The 23,381-nt window shown below is 41.4% G+C and overlaps 1 protein-coding gene across 1 annotated transcript in view; it reads right to left on the minus strand.

Annotated features, from left to right (window-relative positions):
- fancl (FA complementation group L) overlaps positions 1–11,565 on the minus strand; it is a 60,308-nt gene extending 48,743 nt beyond the window's left edge. Inside the window, exons 1-5 of the mRNA XM_079567136.1 lie at positions 11,429–11,565; positions 10,069–10,127; positions 6,540–6,600; positions 3,108–3,164; positions 2,734–2,831 (exon numbers count right to left, since the gene is read on the minus strand). Coding sequence (XP_079423262.1) covers positions 2,734–2,831; positions 3,108–3,164; positions 6,540–6,600; positions 10,069–10,127; positions 11,429–11,515 — 362 coding nt within the window. The 5' untranslated portion in view covers positions 11,516–11,565. The remainder of the gene's footprint in view (positions 1–2,733; positions 2,832–3,107; positions 3,165–6,539; positions 6,601–10,068; positions 10,128–11,428) is intronic.
- Positions 11,566–23,381: the final 11,816 nt, after the last annotated feature.

Genomic DNA, 23,381 nt, shown 5'->3' on the forward strand with positions numbered 1-23,381 from the left:
AGGTGCGTGTTAATTATGAGCGGAATGAGGTCAAGAGCGACTGAGCCAAAATGGCCGCCCCCCGTGTGAAGCGGCGGGCCTCATTTCGGGGCACAGCTGGTTACAAAGGGCTGGGCTGGAGAGCCTGCTTATCACCGGGGCATCACAGGAGCATCACGAGCTGCAGAGCTGGAGTCAGAATGTGGGGCTATTGGGTTCATGAGGAACCAGAGGCGGGTAGAACTATTACAATAAAGTATCTATATTATCTATATAAAGTTCTTCTTCTTACAGACCAGTGTTTGGGGTAATATTGTTTATATTATGCTCAAAAAAATTGTTTTGTCCTCCTTTACTATTCTGTAAACTCAGACATTTGTAGGAAAAAACACTGTGCATCTAAATTATAAAACATTAGTGCCAATGTTATGAACTCGCAGGCTGGTCTTGTAGCATTTTAGTTGTGAAATGGGCCTTGAAACTTGTCCCTGTGAAGAATTGAGATGCTACAAATATGTGAGGAAAGTTAGGAACAAGTTTGGACGACAACTAACATTTTCATTTAGTGGGTTCCCCTTTTATTGTTTGTCGGCTTTTTTTGCTTTTTGTAGCTTTTTATTCATCACTTTTTTGTATATATTTGTGTTGGGTTTTCATCGCTATTGTAAAGTTTTTTTTATTAAGCTTTTAGATTTGGGTAATGCCAAACTGGTGAAAATGCGCTCGGTTCCTGTGGGGTTTAAGAGGCTCCTGATAATATTTAGTATGGTCAATGTGAAATTAGTCTGTAAAGCCGCCCCCCAAATGTTCGCAGCAGAAGACGCAGCAACAGTTAGTGGCTAACAGTTTAGCATGATGACAGACGTTTATAAAAAGATGGTGAACTGACAAACATGTGACAGACCTGCTCTGATGCAGCTGAAATCCTCCTGTTTATACATCCAGTACCTACAGGAGCCTCAGGTCTGTTTCCTCCTCATGATCACAAAGCAAAGCAGCACCGGAGGAGAGGCTGAGGCGTTCAAGGGTTGCGGGAAAAAAAAGTACTGCTCTGTAAACTTAGTTCTAAATGGAATTATTATGTTCTAAATGTCCCAAAAAAGTGACAGACTTTCATAAAAGTTGCAATTAAGCAAATAAATGTAAATCTCACAATATTGACTTTGTACAGATCTTATTTATGCGGATGAATGTGTGTTTCTTACAAGATTAATGAGATTTCCGTTGCTCATTGAATGCAATCAGAGCAGCGTGTGGTCTAAGCAGTGTGGAGGGGAGTGAGGGGGCGTGGGCGACGGGGGAAAGTCAGGTGAGGGGAAGGGGGCTTAGGGCAGCTTTAATGTAAAAAACAACTCACTAGTCTTAATAAAATCCCAATGCGATCTATTCCCTAACTCCTTCAGCAGCCAATAAATCCTGCAGGCATATGTATTAGCACACTGCAGTAGTTTGCACCCTTAGTGACGCTCATGAGAAATAATCCTACAAGTTCATGAGAGATGCACTTGAAACTGAAGGCACTTCAAAAAATAAAGGTTATCGCTTGATTATTCGACTAATTGACTGGTGAAAGTGACTTAAAGGGATATTTCAGGATTTTTGACATAAGGCCTCATTTCCTAGTTATCCAGGGTGTTGCTGATTTCTGAAGATATTTTTTTTTGTAATTCATGCAGTTCTTATATATGAAGGCTAATGCAAGGCTAGCACATTTCTATGGTATCAGCCAGCCTGCATTAAAAACAGTCTGACCCGCTCCACAGAGCACCTGAGGCAAATCACTTATAACACCAGACTAACCATATACATGTCTGTGTCCATAGAATATTTTTTGGAATAAAACTGACCTTGCATCACATGAATGATCGCATTTTGAGGGACTATTTTTTAACAGATCACTCCGCCGCTGCGTAGCTTATGGCGGCACGGTAGCGCAGCGGTTAGCGCCTCCGCTTCACAGCTAGAAGGTCCCGGGTTCGACTCCCACCAAGGACGGGGCCTTTCTGTGTGGAGTTTGCATGTTCTCCCCGTGTCTGCGTAGGTTTCCTCCGGGTACTCCGGTTTCCCCTACCACTAAAAAACATGTGCAATAGGTGAATCCTCCAGCCAGGTGATTCTGACCATCAGCCTGGCTCCACATCATGGAGATGGGTCCCCGGGCGCGGCACTGCCGTCGACCACTGCTCCTTACGGGTTGCCCCAGCGGCATCGAAGGATGGGTTAAATGCAGAGGACAAATTTCCCTACGGGGACAATAAAGTTAACAAACAAACAAACAAACAATACAACCACGAAGCTGATGCTGCTCAAATATAAGGTCTTTTAAATGATTCTATGGACACAGACATTTATATGGTTAGTCTGGCGTTGATTTGCCTCAGGTGCTCTGTGGAGCGGGTCAGACTGTTTTTAATGCAGGCTAGCTGATACCGTAGAAATGTGCTAGCCTCGCACTAGCCTAGCGCCACGAAACGCTTCAAACATAAGAACTGCATTAATTACAAAAAAAATATCTCCAGAAATCAGCAACACTCTGGATAACTAGGAAATAAGGCCCTATGTCAAAAATCCTGAAATATCCCTTTAAGAAAAACTTCCTGGATTCCTCCGTAAGATCTGCACCCGAGTGTGGAGGAGGGACTGAACACATGAAACAAAATCTACCCCAGGTCTGTTATTGACGAGTGTATAGCCATATCAAGTGTCTCTTATTTCTACTGATGGACTTGGGGTGTGTCTGTCGTGTCCACTCACTTGTCCCAGCCGAGGGTCTCCAGTTCAGCGATGAGCTCAGAGTAAGACTGAGGGCGAAGGATGGAGAGCGGCGAGGGACGGCTCTGCACACACACCTCCTGCACCAGAGCACGAAGAGCATTAGTGTCGCAAAATATCATCAAGTTATTTTTATATCATCCATATCGCAAGAATGAACCCAAATTTGTGGTTAGGTTTTCGATTTACTGCGATATCCGAGACAGCGTTGTGATTTTGTTCTCGTGTTGTTTGCTAAACTAATGGTCCATTATCCGGCTCCATCAGCCGTGTTACAGTGACAGTGTGATTGGCTCCTCGTCGGCCTCTGTGTGATTAGTTCCTGTTCAGTGTCAGCGCGACCTGTTGCTTCTCACCAGAACGGTCTTCAGCTCCAGGAGGAACGAGGACAGATCTGACGACTGGGAAAGTCTCTGAAACGCAACAGAAAATACGGATGAGAGACTGAATAAAACAGTGCTCAGGTGCAAACAGACTGATAATGACATTGGACATTACAAGAGAGGCTTGTAAAGAATAAACTGATTAAGTTTCTCAGTTTACTTGCACTGTGGATCAGCAAAGAAATGAAAAATGATCTGAAGAATTTGCCAAAACATTATGACAAATAAGCACTTCCACGTCCACACAGTAAAGTCGAAGTGCTCCTAAGGTATTATTACTTACAACAGTGGTCCCTAACCACTATAATCACGATTATTTTCCCCATATTGATCGATCTGTATTTTTCAGTTCGATTCGAGTACTTTGATTTAAGTACTTGCCGATACCGAATACCGAGTAAAGTAGGCGACACTTTTAAGAGAAGTTATATCAGAATTGAACAGATGCCATTTTATGTATTTTTCATTTAATATTTTACATTTTTATTGCTCTGTCCATCATAGACAGAACAGCTCATGTCCAAAAGCTCCTCAATGCTTTATTTATTTATCTATTTTTTTTTCACAATCGTATTGAGATGTTACTTATTACTGCAAATAAATGGTCTCTTTTCTCCTTTACTTCAGCTCCATGTGGATTTTCTCGTGTGTTTATAGACACTTATCCAGTAGCTTCAGCATTTTGATTTTGATTTTGCTGCAGCTCATTTGGGCTCAATATAAACATGCTGTATCTCTTTATTTTGGATTTTCTGAGGACTTTTTAGTCACTGGGTTAGTTTTTCAGATATATAAGCCCCTGGGCATAAAACGGCGTAAGCATCACCAGAACTGTTAGCCACGAGTTAGCGGCTAGTTAGCAACATTAGCAACATTAGCCTGTATGTTGTAAACTCTGCAGACGCTGCAGCACTAACAACATTTAGCTCTGGTTAAATCCAGCACAGACTCTGATTTAGGGAGTGTCGTCTGTAATAAAGTCAGATCTATGTGGAATATTGGATTTACACTAAACTATTCTCCAGTTTGTTGATATTTAGGAGCGCCGGACACACGTCAAGTGGTATCGGGACCTTATTAATGAGTACGAGTAAGAGTGCAAGCATGTGGTATCGGCCCGATAACCAATATCAGTGCATCCCTTAATTAGTTTTATTACATCTTTCTGATTCATAAAATTACATGCATCTTTTATTCAAACCTCAGCTCAAACAAAAACAAATTCTTTCATCAAGTCTCATTCAACGCACAAAAGTCTCGTCCAAACTCCCAAACAAGGTCCTGTTTGTGCCAAAGAAATGTCTGTAAACCTGTCGATTATAAAGTCCATGCTCGAAGAACAACATTTAGCCCGTGACCCCCCAGTTGAGAAGCGCTACATTAAAGTCCCTCCACTCACCAGAGCAGGTCCGTAATGAAGCCCCGGTGTACGCAGCCATTCAAATCAAACACATGCTTTTTGATTAATGGAGGCTGCCACTGGCCTAAATAATTAACGATCGCTTAAAGGCTGAGAAAATAATGAACTTTGGAGCCGGAGGAGCAGCATCAATCTGGGCCAAATCACCCGCGGGGCAAACATATGACAAATACGCACATTCACCACGCCGCCTTGATTAAACAGGAGAAAATGTTATCATCACAGAGAGGAGCGAGAGCGAGAGAGAGAGAGGAGTGATGCAGCAAACCAGAAGAAGAAGAAGCCTGGGAGACACAGACACAGAGCCGGCAGAGGCAGCTCTGATACAAACGCCAACACTCCACTCGATTTGTTCAGGCAAAACCCGGACTAAACAAGGTCCAAACTCCAAAAACATAAACATGACCCTGTTCAACTAAACCAACCACTAAACCTAAATGAGAACTTTCCTTTATAATTCAAAATAACTAACCTGGTTGTAGCATTTGTTATCATAAGAACTGTTATGTTGTTGTTATTATTACTTTTTCCATATTTACAGGGTTTATACAGGGAGCAGGAAGTCAAATGTAATGCTTTGTAATGCCAAAATAAAATACAGTGCTATACTTTTAATGTCACAAACAAAACATATGTGCACATTTAACCCCTTAACACATTGAGTGCCAATTTTTAAAAAAACGAAACTAGACACTCTAACACACCTTATGTGTGATTTTGGGAGCTCTGTGATGAACAGAGGTGAAAAACTGACGATCCAAAACTTGTGAAGAGTCACATCTGGACATTTCATATATTGTTGCGTTTCTTTTCTCTTCTTTTAGTCCGAGGGGGCGTGGTGTTGTGTAGCTGTAAGCCCGACACTTCTCTCTCGCTCTCTGGAGTGCGTTTGCCAAAGCACAGCGACTTCCCATGGACAAATCGAAACAGTAGAGATTTTAACATTTCTCTGAGTTTTTAAATGGTTAAAATCGGTCCAGGGACGGCTGAGAAACATCCTGTTAAAGTCTTCAATCCGAGAACCAGGCTTTTTAAATGCACACGCGATCGATAACACGCGGTGTTTCAAAACGCGTCAACAATGTTGTCATTGAAAATTGATTTGAAACTGAGATATTTAGGCATTTGACTTTTCCCATAACGTTAGTGTCTGTCCAGAGAGGAGAGAGGAGTTAATCAGAAAGGAAAGTGTTGCATAAAACATAAATTATCTCAGAATCGAGAAAAAAAAATCTGTGATTTTGATCAAACTTGGCCTCTGTTTAGCTTAGATTTCTCAGGAACCGAGGCACGTAGAATTAAACACCTACGGGGAGCTTAGAGTCTCGTCTTTTAGAGCTGTCCATAGCTATATCATAGAATACGCTGTGGTGCTACAAATATCATGAAAAATGGTCTGGATTGTTGGCGCTCTACAGCTAAATCCCCAAAACAGCGCAGCCTCAATGTGTTCACAGAGTCCATTTTCTCCAGTTTGGTTTTACTCAAATCTAAAAGGCTGTTCCAAAAACTAGTGGCGAAAACGACGAAAAAGCAACAACAAAAAAGTATGGAAAAAGCAACAAAAGTCACAAAAGAGCGTGAAAAAGAGCCAAAAAAGCAACATCAATACTACAACATAAAAGTGAAAGAGCGATAAAGAATTGACAAAACCACGACAAAAAAGCAACAACAAAAAAACTATGAAAAAGCAACAAAAAAACACGACAAAATTGTGACAAACACAGCGACAACTCGACAAAAAAAGTTAGGATCAGTTTTGTAGGTCTTAGATTTCAAATGAGGCATTACACTGACCCATAGACTCTAAACTCTCCAGCCGAGAATGGGGGGTAAGAGGTAAGAGGTTAATCCTTTTTAATGACATTTAAGGCCTTCATTTTGGCATCGTTAATTTAATGACTTTTAATGCATTTTAACGCCCCCCGGAAACCCTGTATTTATCAAAGTTTCTAGAGAAAAATATCAAAATAAGACGGAAATACCTGTTTGACAATAGGCTCATATCCGGCCAACAAGTGTTTGAGTTTCCAACAGCAGTGCAGTCTGAAACAGAGACAGATCTCAATCAATCAATCAATCAAATTTTATTTGTATAGTGCCCAACAACAACCAGAAGGTGCCCAGAGCGCTTTCCAGGATAAAAACAAGAATCATAGTAGACAAAAATAAATACAAAGACACATAAAAACAGCAGTCGAGTCGGTGGCTATGTATCGAAGGCTTTCCTGAAAAAATGTGTCTTCAACTGTGATTTAAAAACACTCAGCTCTGTGATATTTCGAAGCTGGACCGGAAGTGCGTTCCACAGCTTTGGGCCTTGCACTGCAAATGACCGGCCTCCAAACTTTTTGTATTTGAACTTGGGAGTGACCAGGGAGGTGTGTTCAGAGGAGCGCAGAGTTCTGGCTGGTTCGTAGACCGTTACTAATTCGGCAAGGTAGGCCGGGGCCAGACCATTGATGGCCTTGAAAACAAACATCAGGACCTTAAAGTCCACCCTAAACGCCACCGGGAGCCAGTGGAGAGAGCGGAGGACTGGGGTGATGTGTGAGCGTCTGGAGGTGTTGGAGAGGAGACGAGCTGCTGCGTTTTGTACCAGTTGAAGCCGATTGAGGAGTGATTGGTTAAGTCCAGTGTAGAGGGCGTTACAGTAGTCTATCCTCGAGCTGATGAAGGCATGGATGGCCTTTTCCAAGTCAGCTCGGGACAAGAAAGACTTGATCTTACTCAGTAGCCTTAGCTGGTAAAAGCTTGCTTTCACAACTGCACCTATCTGTTTATTAAAGATCATGCCACTGTCAAGAATAACACCCAGGTTGCGGATGGCGGGGGCAAACTGAGGTGTAGGAGGACCAAAACTGGGGGAACTGTGAGGTGAGTCCGGGGTGAACAGGATGTACTCAGTCTTTCCTTCATTCAGGTGAAGGAAATTCTGGGAGAGCCATTGTTTGATGGTGTGAAGGCAGTTGTAGAGAGGGTCCAATGCAGCACTGTTGCTCAGAGTCACAGGGAGGTAGATCTGGAGGTCGTCTGCATAGAAATGAAAGTGGACGTTGTGTTTAGAGATAAGTTGACCAAGTGGCAGCATGTACAGTGAAAACAGAATAGGGCCAAGAATGGATCCTTGGGGCACACCGGATGACAGAGGAGCAGCTGAGGAGGAACAGTCATTGAGCATTACGGAAAAAGTTCTGTTTGTGAGATATGATGAAAACCATCTGAGAGCCATGCCCTGCAGACCGACAGTGTGTTGAAGTCGGGAGATGAGGATGTTATGATCCACGGTGTCAAATGCAGCGGTCAGGTCCAGTAGCACCAAAACCACAGAGCTTTTACTGTCCAGGGCTCCCAGGATGTCATTGTGGACCCTCAGTAACGCTGATTCGGTGCTATGCCTAGACCTGAAGCCGGACTGGAACTTATCAGCTATTGCGTGCAGTTGGAGGTGAGACTGAAGCTGGGAGACAACAAGCTTCTCCATCAGCTTAGACAGGAACGGCAGATGAGATATTGGGCGGAAGTTGGACAGTGTGGAGGGATCAAGGTTGGGCTTCTTGAGCAGCGGTCTGACAATGGCATGTTTGAGAGCAGTGGGAACAGTGCCCAAACTGAGACAACTGTTTATAAAGGAGACAAGGCAGGGACCCACGATGTCAATAGCCTCCTTCATAATTTTGGTAGGAACAGTGTCTAGAGGGCAGGTGGTGGCCTTCAACTCATGGACCGCTTTTTTGAGGTCCACAAGGGTAACTGCCTCAAAGTTCACCAGCATACATTGCACCGCTTGGGAGGGCATGATAACAGAGGGGGCTTGTGTGATGGATTGCCTAACAGACGAAACCTTGTCCAAAAAGTACTGTTTGAATGCGTTACATGTTTGTTCAGATACATCAGTCAAACCAACAGACACCGGATTTATCACAGAGTTAATAGTGCTGAACAGGATTCCAGGGCGATGGCTATTGCTATTGATGAGATTGGAAAGGTATTGTCCTTTAGCTTCCTTCACTGCTGTCTGATAGGTGGCAAGACTGTCTCTAAACATCTCCAGTGACACCTGCAGCCTATCCTTCTTCCATTTGCGCTCTGCCTGTCTACACCGACACCTAAGAGCCCGAGTTGTATCATTGAGCCAGGGGTCTGATGGGCCTTTGGTACCCATTGCCTTGTAGGGCGCAACAGAGTCCATAATCTGGGAGCAAATGGTGTGAAAGGAGGAGAGGAAAAGGTCAGGACATGGAGGCGATGCCAAATCAGCAGTAGAGCAAAGATCAGAGACAGTAAAGGCAGCAGTAAAGTCATTAACTGTTGATGAGGTAATGATGCGCCGACGTTGGGGGGCAGTGGATGTGGGTGCAGGTGGAACAGCACGGATGTCAAACCGTATGAGAGAGTGATCAGATACGGGAAAATCCAGGACCTCACAAGTTGACACTGTCACCCCACGTGAGATGATGAGATCAAGAGTGTGACCTAACCTATGAGTTGGGCAGGATATGGACTGGGTCAGATCTAGTGAGTCTAAAAGTGCCTTGAAATCATTAGCAGATTTATCAGAGGGGCAACAAACATGGATGTTAAAGTCACCACAGATTAGGATGTTGTCAAACTTTGGCAGAAACTCTGACAGAAACTCTGAAAAATCATTTAAGAAGTCCTTATTTAATTTAGGCGGTCGGTAAATTATTGCACATAAAATAGGACATGGGAGTGAGAGCACAAATGCTTGTAACTCAAAGCTGGAATAGACTTTGGTGGACAGCTGGCGGCACTTCAATGACTGTCTGTATGTGGTGGCTATCCCCCCGCCCCTACCCGTTTGCCGTGGGGCGTTGAGGTAACTATAGCCAGAGGGGAGGAGTTCCGAAAAGGCACTGACGTCACCTGGGGGGAGCCATGCGGAACGTGGTCGCGCTGACAGGCGGCGATGTCACGCGAGGAATTGGACGGAGGTTTCCGTGGACGCAGCTCCGAGTGGATGTTTTTGCGCGGCGGGGGCACGGACACGGAGGGCCGGTGTCGGGGCTAACCAGCCTAAGCCACCCGTAACAATCCCGCGTTCTTCTAGCGCTGCCAAGGTCCGATCGATCTCCACTTCTCGACGACGGAGAATCCAGGTGAGTCCTCAGCCTGACATGCAACCCGCCCCTCCGACCGCGTCTTCTGCGGCGCTTACTGCCTGGTAGCAGACAGGCAGGGCGTCTCAGAAACGGAGGAATTGATGTGAACAGTGGCGGTGGTGGTTTGAAAGACTGGACATTGAGGAGGCTTTTTGATGCAAAACGCAATTCCAGCAGCGTAGTCCGATCATAAACTATTGCCGGCGAAACGACAGCTAAAACAAACAACAGAAGACAGAGTAGCAAGTGACAGGCCAAACACAGCGGCGCCATCTTGCAAAGATGGCGTTTTTTGATTTAAAGCAAAGTGAAAGGTAAGATTTACTCATCAGTTTTCATCATTTGTGAAAGTATATTGCAGTAATAGTAAAGGGAATATAGGACATTGTACTTGGCCTGTTTTATCTGTCGATCTGCCGGCAGGAGAATCCTCATTCTGAAATCCTGCTCCTGAAATAAACACAGAGGAAAAATCAAATTAAACATTCGTCTGAGTGACATTTAAATACTCACATAACCCAGACAGAAGAGCAGGACAGAGATACAGGTCAGAGGTGTGTAGTACTCAGTTACATTTAATACTTAGTCATACATTTACTCAGTTACATTTAATATTCAGTCATACATTTACTCAGTTACAGTTACTTAACCCACCTTCACCAAGTGCATTTTCTCCAGTTCCAAGACTACATTGTCACTTTTTGTCATGTTTTTGTAGTTTTTTTTGTCATCTTTTGGTCACTTTTGCTTTGCCTATTTATTTGTTGCTTTTCCAGCACGTTTTTGTCACTTTTTTCTTGCTCTTTTCTGAGGTTTTTTTACTTTTATGTAATTTTGTCACGTTCTTATCACTTTTCTGCACTTTTGTCACATACTTTAATTAAGAATTTTTAATTGCTTTTTTGCAACGTTTGTGTCGCTCTTGTGTCGCATTTTCATCCTTGTTTTTGTCTTTTTTGTTGCTATTTTTGACACTTTTTAGTCTCCAGGCCGTTCCTGTGCTGAGTCATGAGGTTTTAAAGTAATAACCAGTTTGCTCACTCCAGCCACTAGGGGGCAGTTAAGTTTTAAAAAAAAAGGAGGAAAAAAAAGAAAAGAATTCCACACCTGTCCAGCAGAGGGCACAGAAAATAAGATCAGGATCTAAACAGCATATTATAGCCACGTGGTAAAAGGTCAGTCTGCCCCAGGGCGGCTGTGGCTCCAATCATAACTTACTGCCATCGAGTGTGGAGTGAATGAATAATGACTTCATGTAGCACTTTGGGAAACATGTGACACAGGCTGATGAAGCACAGTCTTTTACAAAATAGAGTTTGGGAAATTCCAGTTACCATGGAGATCCGCCATCTTTGCAGCTGTTAGCATACATTTCCATTGACTAACATTAGCTAAAAACAGTATAAAAAGTGGAGGGGGCCGTGGAACAACTCCATTAGCTGCTGAGTTACTGCTGGTAAAAACATCGGACTCACTGTGGTGTCCAAGTGTTTTAATGTGAACAATAACTCCCGTATTTTAACTTTTAAAATCTCCATTAGTTTACAATTGCTGCTAATCCCATAATGTTTAGCGATATGACGTCACATTCCCGAACTCTATGTGGGGGCTGAATTTCGGCCCACGACCCAAACGACTTCGACGCCCCTGCTCTAAAAGGTTTTGCTCTCTGGCTCTGGATTTGCTTTACATTTCAAGCAACTTGAGTGACTTTTTGTTACATTAAAGTCTTTGGAAGCACGTGCTGTTACCTGAACGGTGATAAATCCATCGTAGACGGTCCTCTCTTTGTTCATGGGTAAAAGCAGAGGGTTGTCTTTCACCAACAAACTGTCCATGTTTTTATAAATCCGCTCCCAGCGTTAAATACGAAACATCCGCACGTGTGCATTCCCGAAATGATGGAACACTCGTGCAAAAACGAGTCTGAAGAGCGCGTGAAAGTGACGCAGACTCGTGCACTGTAGTATAAAGTAAAACAGGGGAGTTAGTTTAAAGCGTGAGCGTTTACAGTTCACTTTTGGCGAAGTTTGCTCATGTTTACGTTCACTTCCTGGTGGCGCCACGAAATCCAAAACAGCGTGCGACGTCACACAGGAGGCGTAATGACGCAACACGGAACGAACAAACTCGGAGCTTTTTGAAAACTGTAACTTTTTATTTGCATTTCCTTTTTTTTTTGGCGTAAATTAGAGGTAGAAAATATTAGTTTCTTTCGAGTTATTGAACAGAGCTTTTTTTTTATTATTGCAAAAGTAACAATGAATTGACATTTTTTTCATATCTTTCAAGATGGAGGGAACCCACTGCACGTTAAAAAATATGTTCTGCAGCTGTTAAGATGTAAGCATTATCTTAATTCATTCTTTTGTGCTTTTCATGAATAGTTAACAGGGAACAATTTATCATTATAGTATTTTCTCTCTGCCAAAATTTGGAAACTCAACCTAACATTGTAATTTAACCTTTTTATGTGGACCTGCTTGAACAAATTATGGAAATCTCATTTTACTGTATTTATGTGACCAAAGAGTATTTATTTTGTATTTATTTTAGTGAAACATTTTTATTTTATTCTAGGGTCTTGGATTTCTGCATTCAGCTCATCCGCTTCTGCTGCAATTTGCCAGGACATGTGAGACCCTTCTCCAGAACTGACATCAGCACACTTTCATTCGCAGAGGTAATGCAGCTGTAATGTTTGCTGTACAGTGTTAATTGTGTTGAAAAATTTTTAGTCTTCATTTTAGTCAAAGTGATATTTTTGACGACTAAAAAATTGGACTAAAAGTTTTCCATGACTAAAACTGTGATTAAAATGTCCAGATATTTTAGTCGACTATTATAAGACCAAATAAAAATGAAAAGGATAGACTCAAATCATCCAAACTTCTATTGACAATCTTAAAGAGCCTCAGATCGTGTAAATTGGAAATTTGTCCTCTGTATTTGACCCATCCTTCGACACCGTTGGGCGACCTGTAGAAGCAGTGGGCGACCACAGTGCAGCGTCTGGGGACCATCTCCAGATGTGGAGCCAGGCTGAGGGTCAGAAACACCTGGCTGGATGATTCACCTACATGTTTTTAGTGGTCGGGGAAAACCGGAGAAAACCTAGACAGACACAGGGAGAACATGCAAACTCATAGAAAGGCCCCGTCCAGAACCCGGGACCTTTAAGGGATATTTCAGGACCTTTGACCTCGGGCCGCATTTCCTAATTATCCAGAGTGTTGTTGATTTATTTTTATTTTTTATTCATGCAGTCATGGCTAGTGCTAGGCTAGTGCATGTCTATGGTAACTAGTAGCCGGCATTAAAAACCTCTTCAAAATCATGGGCTCGTCCTCCAAACGTTGCCATATCTGATTTGTAGAATTCCACCTGTAGTAATGCGGCCGCAGGTAAACAAACTACTGTAGATCCGGTAACCGAGCAGATCACTCCGCCGCTGCGTAGCTAGTTACAACCAGGAAGCTGATGCTACTCGAATATAAGTTATATTTCAAAAATTATTGAGTCAACACAGACATTTATATGGGTTAGTCTGGTGTTATAAGTGATTTGCCTCAGGTGCACTTGGGTCAGACTGTTTTTAATGCAGGCTACTAGTTACCATAGACATGCACTAGCATAGCACTAGCCTAGCACCACTAAAGTCTTCAAGTATAAGGACTGCATGAATAAAAATATTTTAAAAAAAAAGTGGAAATCAACACAAATCTGGATAATTAGGAAATGAGGCCCTATGTCAAAAATCCTGAAATATCCCTTTAAGGTTAAGCACAACTACCGTGCCCCATTGTTGTAGTTTATTAGTAGTATTATTTATCTCTATCAAGTTTTAATGTTTAATGTTGCATGATTGCACGGAAGAAAATTTGTAGTTTGTGAATTTATATGGAATCCTAAAATGACAGAAACTTTGCAATGCGTTTTTTTGTTCTCCCTTCACCTCAGTAATCTACAGTTTCAAATCGATATCTCCACATTACACTCTCCTGTTGTTTATAACACAGTCGCCGTCTTTAATAATCCAGCCGCTGCCTGTCGGAGCGTCGCTTATTCCCCGCCACAGCATCGAGCGTTCTCGCTAATTCCCTCCTGTTTACGCCGCTCCGCATTCTCCTCCTTCAAACGCTCACAATAAAAACACTTGTCCTTGGGTTTTCCCCTTTTTTTTTTTTCATTGTGGCTCCCTGAACAACTAACATGTGATTACTGTCGACTGTCAATGCAGCAGAGAGAGAGAGAGAGGGGGGGGGGAGAGACACACACACACACACACACACACACACACACACACACACACACACACACACACACACACACACACACACACACACACACACACACACACACACACACACGCGCTGCCTGTCAGGATGGATGTTTTTGTCATCCACCTGCTTCAAAAGCCGTAACGCAAGATGCAAAAAAAAAAAAAAAAAGTGGGAGAAAAAAAAAACAGATGCAAATGGATGCGAGCGGCGAGGAGGAGAGAAGGAGGAGGAGGCGGGTTTCGGCTGGGAACAAAAGAGGGGGAAGCTTACTTAGTGCTCGCGCCGAATTTAAGGCAATGTTATACGCGCGGCGCCGCTTTTTAGCAGCCAATTTGTGAATTTTGCATAAAGGTAAGTGCGCTTTTTTTCCTCCATTTTATTTCCCCGATTTATTTGCAGAACATTCAAAGGCATCTGGACGGACCCTCTCGGGCTATTTCACGCCGGGTTGTGTCTCGAATCGCGCGCTCTCGCCCCCCAATCTCCTCCTTTTTTTTTCGGAAAGTGCCCACAAGAGGAGACGCCGGTCTGTGGTTGCGGCGATAGCGCCCTATGGTCAGTTTCCCTGGATTGTTATTGGCTGGAGCCGGGCTCGGTGGCGCCCCCTCCCCTCCTCTACGCGCTCTGCGGTCTCTCTCTATCTCTCCCCGCCGCGAGCCAGAGGTGCTGTGTCCGACACCAGAAGCGTTTCTTTTTTTTTTTTTTTTTTTCCTCCTCTCTCTTCTCTCTTTCTGTTTCTCTCTTTGCTGTTTTGCATGAATGACAAGGCGGACATATTGTTTTCTCGCTTGATTGGGTAAACACGTATTTGTGAACAAGCAAAGAATCGGGGCGTAATTGCGACATTCCCCGTGGGATTTTCCACTCTTATTAAGACAATGCTTTGAAGATTTTTCACAGATATTGCGAGGAGAGTCGCATTTGTAAGGCTTTGTAGGAAATCATGTGCTCCCTTTTTTGCTGACAATGTCCGAATCCAGGTTATTTAATGTCCCGTTAAGCACTTTGAATGACTTATCTGTCTTTCCCTTTTGTTTAAGTGACACGGCAGACGTATTCTTTTCTTGGTTGGTTGGAAAATCACGTGTTTGTGAACAGGAAATGCCTTAAGGCTATATAGGGCTGGGCACCGCTACATTTTTTTTCCAGATAATTTAATGATACTTGCTTTATGACACCGATACTGATTTATTTGTCGTCGAGATTCTAGAACCAGAAACCAGAATGTGTGGGAGATCTGCTAATCTCCAGCGACAGGAAATGTGTGAAAGATGGGGAATGATTTAGGGGGAAATTGGGAAGAATTGTTGTAAGATAAGATAAGATAAGATGATACTTTATTGATCTCACAGATGGAGAAATTGCATAAAAGTAAGGAGGAAAAATATTAGTAATAAAAAATGGGCAAAATGAGGAGGAGTAAAATAAGAAAAAAAAGTGAAAAATTGGGCAAACACTGTGGATTTTTTATTTTTACAATAGGAAAACCAAATCAGGTAACACTTTATTTTACACTATACTTGATTCATTGTGCCTAACTAAATTTAGTACAATGTGATGTGCTATGCAGTGCTTAATTTGATCCCCTGTTTGGGGGAACGCATTCCTCCAATTCTCAGTTTTTCAGGGTAAAGGATCCGGGAAATATTTAGGAGGATCCGGCAAAAGATTTATCTGATATAATGGTGTTAAATGAGAGTGTTCCACCAATCCATCACATGAGACCAAAAGTGTTCCTGAAAATACTCATTTACACATTAAGCTCTGGTGCTATAACAATGTGTAATATCTTGTACCTACAGGTTACATACACAATGGAATAATGTGTATCAGTACTTTGGAGGTACATAATGTAATAAAACATAAGGTTAGAGTTTGGGTCTTATTACATTATGCACCTCCAAAATACTAATACACATATTCCATTGTGTATGTAACCTGTAGGTACAAGTTATTACACATTGTTACATTGATGTGGAAGGTACAGTGTGTCAAAGATAGTGTAACATAAAGTGCTACCTGATTTACCCTCCTATTTTTTCATTTTTTTCCCCCCTGTTGCCGAGTCGTGGGGCAAATGTTGGAGCTGCCCAAATCACATTGCACCAGCCCCTGTGGCTCCTCCTGCAGGTGGTGGGTCCACGGCAGCACGGCCTCATGGTTCTCAGGCCTGTTGGTCTGTCAGGGGCTTCTGAACCGCTCTTTGTCTGACCCGTCACCTCCATGGGAGACCCTACAGGGGCACAAAGCCCCGACAACAGAGCTCCAGGATCATTCGGGCGCTCAAACCCCTCCACCATGATAAGGTGGCGGTTCCAGGAGGGGCCAGTGTTTGCCCCATTTTTCCATTTTTTCCCCTTATTTTACTAAAAAAAAAAAATTGTTTTCCCAATTTTCCCCCCTAATTTTTTCCCCTAATTTTTGCTTTTTATTACTGATGTTTTTCCCATGTCCGCCTCCGTATTTTTGCCACAATTCCTCCCAACTTTTCCCCAAATTCCCCATTTTTCACACATTTCCTGTGGTTGGAGATTTGCAGATCTTCCACACGTAATTGTTCTGGTTTCTGGTTCTAGACGACAAATAAATCAGTATCGGTATCGTAAACCAAGTAACGTTAAAGTTTAAATGTTTCATGTTGCATTAAAACATGATTTGCACTGAAGAGAATTCGATGGTTTGCAAACCCGTTCACTGACAATGGTCTTAAACTGATTTATATACGACAGAAACATTGTACTTAATGTGGCACAGTCAGTCTCCCACATTAAGTATCAAGGGCAGTGGAAAATAAAGTGCTTCCTACAATGATTTTCTTGAGGCGAAACAACCAAGCCACTTCCTTAACTCCCGCCTTAAACAAGCACAATATATTCAGTTTGAATTTACCCAAATCTAAATATTCTTGAGAAAAAATGGTGAGAAAAATGAGATGTAAATGAGGATGAAAACGCAGCAAAACAGGCGACAAAAAAGCAGCAAAAGTGTGACAAAAATACGATGAAAAAGTGAAGACAATACAGCGATAACATAGGGCTGAGCCTGGCTGATATATATATAGATATATAGATATATAGATATATATATAGATCGATATATTTTTAAATTAGATATGGAAGTAGACCATATCGCATATATCGGGATATTTCAAATTCAGATAAGCTATTAAGTTAATATAAAGAAACAGGTAATCTCAAGCTGATTTTTAAACAAGTTTATCTTAAACTGAGCACTTTATTTTGTTTTCTCTTTATATATGAACACTGCCCTCAGAAAAAGATTGACCAATTTTATTGTATAGGCTATTTTATCCAAGCTTTTTTTATTTTATAGTGAATTTTCAATAAAACTCCTCATATTTGGCTTTGACTTATATATCGGGATATATATCGTATATCGATATTCAACCTAAATATATCGGGGATATGACTTTTGGTCCATATCGCCCAGCCCTACAATAACAAGAGGAGAAAATACTTACATTTATTTAAGCTGTGTGTTCAGCGGCTAATGCTTCTCTGGACCAACAGCATCAAAACTTGGATCTAAAAATGAGGTTCCTGTTTTTAATACTCTAATTTTTAAAAGTATTTAGAACCTAAAAAATGTTTTTTTTTTTCCCCCCAATGCCACACTAGTATCGTGTAACAGTACCCAGCCCTGTTTAAGAGCAATGCATTTACACGTTCAGATCAGTTGTAGAAATGTATTGTCCCTGTGGGGAAATAATAATAATTTGAGTGAGTAAAAACACACGAGCAGACAGAGCCAAACATTGACAACATGCAAAGAACAAACCACGGCCGACAACCTCAGCTTCAATTATGATAAACTCTTACTAGGGCTGTGCAATTCATCAAAATTGGATCACAATTTCGATTAATACACTAAACGATTCCAAAATTAGCATAATCACAAAAAAATGCTTATACAGTATATATATATTTTTTCTTTTTTCAATTTTTTTCAATTTTTGCATTATTTCATGGCACAGGGATTATTTTCCCTTTGCATTTCACGTGCCATGGCTCATGCTTTTGCCTGACATAAAAACAAACAGCGCTGTGTGATGATGTCATCAGGCCGCGCTGCTCAGTTTACTTGCGCCGGTGTGAGGGCTGGCCAGCAGGGGGCAGGTGTGAAGCAGAGACCTCTCCTTAATCGAGGCGTACTTGAAATCATTTGTACTTTTATGACTGTTCAGAAAACCGAAAATATCAGCATAGTTTTTTGATTAATAAATAAATAAAATAAAGATATTAAAAAAAGAAATAATCGTCACAAACGCACTGTAAAGCATTACAATATAGTCTCTGTTTTCCCTTTTTAGTGATGTGATTGTGTTTTTGTCAGTGATGAATCTGTGATAAATCATGTGTTTTCTGAGTTTCTGACTCATCATTTAGTCCAGTTAAATTGAGGCTTATTCGTGATATTTTCCGACCCTTTAATATCACGATCCAGGCCTGGTTGTTTGTGGAAGGTCAAATAACAGTGTCTTTGTTCTTCCATTGCTGCAGAAATAGAAAAAAGAAATGCTTTTTTTTCCCCCCGTCACCTTCGCTGTTTTGCATGAATGACACAGCGGACATATTTTTTCTCCCCCGGTTGATTGGATGAACATGTGTTTGTGAAAAGGCAATCCCGCTTCGGAAAAATGCATTTGTACGTTTTAAGACAAAGCACTTCAGGCAGAACTCGTCAGGTTTTTTTGGGGAGAGACGAGCTTTCACCTGGAAACAAAGAAACTGTGAGATCTACGTCTTTAATCTCCTTTATTAGTTCCCGGTGTGAACTTTCCTCCACGGATTTATATGGGGATTTTTAAATCATACATGTCAATACAATAAACAATCTATCATTAATGTCATGTATTCTGTTGTTCCCTGTGAAGTGCTATAGCATTAAGATTTTGTCCCTTGAAATATATAAAGGCAATGTTAATAATAATTGTAATAATTAGAGGTCGAGCGATATGTGTGTTGATATAATTCACTCCTGAACCTGTTTGTGGCGTTGGTCAGAGCCTCCTGTCGGCCTCGGAGGAGCAGAGGAACATCGCAGTGAAAATTAGTCACAAGTTTGTGCACCTTGGAGCGTGTTTTATGTATTTTATTGTTTATTGTTAAAGGGATGTTTCAGGATTTTTGAGGGCCTCATTTCCTAGTTATCCAGAGTGATTTCTGGAGATATTTTTTTTTGTGATTCATGCAGTTCTTATATTTGAAGAGTTTCGTGGCGCTAGGCTAGTGCAAGGCTAGCGCATTTCTATGGTATCAGCGAGCCTGCATTAAAAACAGTCTGACCCGCTCCACAGAGCACCTGAGGCAAATCACTTGTAACCATATAAATGTCTGTGTCCATTGAGTAATTTTTGGAATATAACTGACCTTGCATCACGTGAATGATCACATTTTGAGGGACCATTTTCTCCCAGATCACTCCGCCGCTGCGTAGCTTATACAACCACGAAGCTGATGCCGCTCAAATATAAGTTATTTTAAATGCAAAATGGTTAAAATTATTCTATGGACACAGACATTTATATGGTTAGTCTGGTGTTATAAGTGATTTGCCTCAGGTGCTCTGTGGAGCGGGTCAGACTGTTTTTAATGCAGGCTAGCTGATACCATAGAAATGCGCTAGCCTAGCGCCACGAAACTCTTCAAATATAAGAACTGCATGAATCACAAAAAAAAAAAATATATATGTAACACTCTGGATAACTAGGAAATGAGGCCCTATGTCAAAAATCATGAAATATCCCTTTAAGGACCCAGTCAAAATGATTTTCTTTAGAAATAATAATAAATTATAGTGGAATTTATTTTGGAGCAAAGGCCAGTTTAAGGTGTGCATGCATTTTCTGAACACTGGTGGAGTATGGACACCTGATCACTAGGCGGGCGGCTCTGTTCTGAACGATCTGAAGCCTTATATGTCAGTTTTATTTGCAGCGGACCATAAAACGGAGCAGTATTCCAGAGGTGATAACACAAAAGACTGATCTACTAGTTTTTTTAATAGCTAGAGTTATGTAATATGAGCTCCTTCTGACCACAGCTATAGCTTTACCCATTTTACTTTCACCATGAAAGATCCACTGTGACTCCCAGAAGTTTCATCTGTAGCACTATGGGATCTCAGTATTAGCTGAGTATTACTATTTAGTCTGTTTCTACTCCCAATAAGCTACATCTAGTTTTGGAGAGACATTTAGAATCACATTGTTGTTTTTGACCCATTGAAGAACGGCTCCCAACTCCTTCTCCAGTACCTTTGATATTTCATTTACATTAGGATTACATAACAGATAGATTTACTGATTTTTGTCTTTGATATGAGCTCCCTCTGATGAACCTAAACATGAAAGTCCTGAATAAATCAGCCCTCTGCCTCTAATAAACCTGCTGTCACTGCTCAACACATTTTACAGTCTAGCAACATCACACACAGGATTATAGATGGGACATTTTTAAAAATCGCGGTGCATAATCAGCATCGGCCTGAGAAAAACACATATTGGTCGACCTCTAGTACTGGACACTTTGCATTGCAGAGAAAAACTCCTCCCACATCATAAGTCTCTGTTTACATTTTCTGAAAAGCCTTTATTGTGCTGGTCTCGTATATATTAACATTTTAGAAAACATATTGCTGGTTTCTTCAAGCCTTTGTCAAAAAGTGCTTTACATTATTCATTCACTCCATACTTAACGACCAGCTGCCCTGGGGGTAGACTGATGAAAGCGAGGCTGCCAGTCTGCGCCCTCGGCCCCTCTGACACTCTCCCAGGCTTCCTGCTGTTCCGAAACGGTACCAGCCCTGCCCTGCCACACTCTCATTCACTGACAATGGGGAGTTACTGTTGTAGCCACAGCCGCCCCAGGTGTAGACGGACGGTAAATGTATATACCGAGCCGTCTCACACTGGAATATGCTGCCTCAGGAAATTAAGAGTCATGTTTCTTTTAAAATCAGTCAAAAAATAAAAAATAAAGCCTGACTTAAAGGGGCTAGATGCAAGTTGGTCATTTTTATGCTCACTACTGCCACCTCAGGTCTTACGCATAACTGCAGGTTAGAGGAAAATACTTAATTTTAACATTTTTAAACGTATACGTTTTAAACGTATCCCTTTAATGTTGCTTACTATATATGCTTTTCAGTCATGTGACTTTTGTTGTTATGGCGGCCATTTTGAATACTGAAGTGGAATCAGTACTATACATGTAAAAGTATTGATTGAGAGTGACATTTTTATGTACTCGTAATCATTGCTCAAGAAGAAAACAGAGAGTTTATGTGAAGAAACCAGTGAGTCCGTGCTTAAGCTGCTCAAGGCGTTAGCATGCTACCGGTTAGCATTCATGTTCAACAGCTCAGCTCTGACCTCTCCAAGAGAACCACAAACATCTGGCCTTGGAGACAACATGTTACTGTAGTATTTCCAGAATGTTCATAGAAGTGAGCCACACATTTATCGTGTTGAAGCGACTGACAGTTGATTGAAGCTAAATGCTAACCGGTAGCATGCTAGCGTCTTGAGCAGCTTAAACACTGACTCAGACTCTGTTGACATGACAAACTGCTGGTTATATCACATAAAGGGGCGTCTCTGGGGCCGTTTTTTAACTGTTATCTTCTTGATGAATGATTAAGTTCATAAAAATGCCAATCAGTTGTCTTTCATTTTCATCCTGAGTAGAGATATAGTTGCATGTTGTAGTTCTGCATATTTCTACTTTGGCATTCAAAATGTCCGCCAGAATTATGCATGATGTCATTGGAAACGCATTTATTGTTATGCACCTGACTTCTTTATAATGAGAATGGACCCCAGGTAGAGTCTTTGTGTTGGTAAAGACTAATGGGGATCCTTAAATAAAGAATTTATTGAGGCTAAAAAAGCTATAGTTATTATAAAGTGCTACCAAACAAAAATATTGTGAGTTTTCAATGATTTCCTGCTGTCATGTTGCATCAGAGGTTTCAAAGTGATGTCTCTAAATGTTTCTGTTTCTCCTGTTTTAGCGCCGCGTCTGTTGCTGTGTCATTCCTGTGGCTTTAGGGCTTCAGAAATCTGTCCGTGCCATTAATATTGTGCTGGATATAATTGTGTATCGCTGTAACTGTTATAAGCCACATTTCTCACTAAACTTTGGAGCGTGCAGGATTAAAAGAAATTGCTGTTTCCCACTTCCGCTGCTTTGCATGAACGACGCGGCCGACGTATTGTTTTCTCGCTTGATTGGAAAAACATGCATTTGTAAATAAGCAATCTCACTTCACAGAAACACAGCTCTGATGCCATTACACACGTCCTGATCCGCCGTAATGGCTTTGTCCGGATGCATTTGGGCCACGTTTCCCCTTTTGCTTTGGGGAAGAATGTTCATAAAACAACCGGATCTACTTTCAGGACGAAGGGGGGAAATGGTACAGGTTTTTCTGATCACTTTTCATCAGTTGTTCATCGAAACTCGTTCCAGAAAAGGGATGGGAAATTGTCACAACGATATATTATATCGCTCACGATTTTTTGTTTTAATATAGGGAGACCAGATTGGCGCATTGTCCTTGATGATCGGTGAAAGTGAAGCTACGTGTGTTATGGTAGACTTGATTTTTTTTACAGTGGAAGCCTAAGTTTGGTCTTGTATTAGATAAAACCTCTGATCACTAATGGAACAAGCACATTTCATCTTAATTCAGTTTATTTTGTATAATTTCAAGTGAAAAATAAGTGAATTTGTCTGATTTCGAGTGAGATTTGTGCTTGTTTCATTGGCATTTTTATCTGATTTTACATGAGTTCAAACCGACTCAAATTTGCTCATTAATAATTCATAATGTAGCTACAATTAGGCCCATTGAGAAAACATAACCCTTTATTTAAAAAAAAAAAGTTCTTTCTGTTTTAGAAATTCCTCGTCTGCTCTCAAAAGTAAAACCTAAAGTGTTTTAGTTTGATCGTCTTCATGCCTCGGCTGTGATTGACTCCATGGAGACTCAAGGGAAAGGGCGGGGTTAAAAGCATAGTTCACCGTTTTTACATAGATACACGGCATCTTGTCAAAGAAGGGGGCGTGGCTTCGCCGAGGGGGAAAATAGAATCTTTAGAGAAACACAGTTTTTTCACTCTTTTTAGACATTTTCTGGTGGAATATGAACTTATTTATCACACAAATAAAGTCAAGTGTAAATCGGGCCCATATGGATATTTTCTCACAGCAGATTGTTCAGTAGAAGTGAAAAAACAGCAATTATAGCTAGTGCTAGCTAACCGTTAGCATTAGCCCAATGCTAATATGAAGCATCCTGTTAGCATTCTCTGTTGTTTATGTATTTATGGGCAGTTGAACCTCTTTGCTCCTCCCAATGTCTTTGTATTTTTATTTAGTAGAAACTATATTCATAA

This window comes from Gobius niger, assembly GCF_951799975.1.
Source record: "Gobius niger genome assembly, chromosome: 12".
In the NCBI taxonomy this organism is placed as follows: Eukaryota; Metazoa; Chordata; class Actinopteri; order Gobiiformes; family Gobiidae; genus Gobius; species Gobius niger.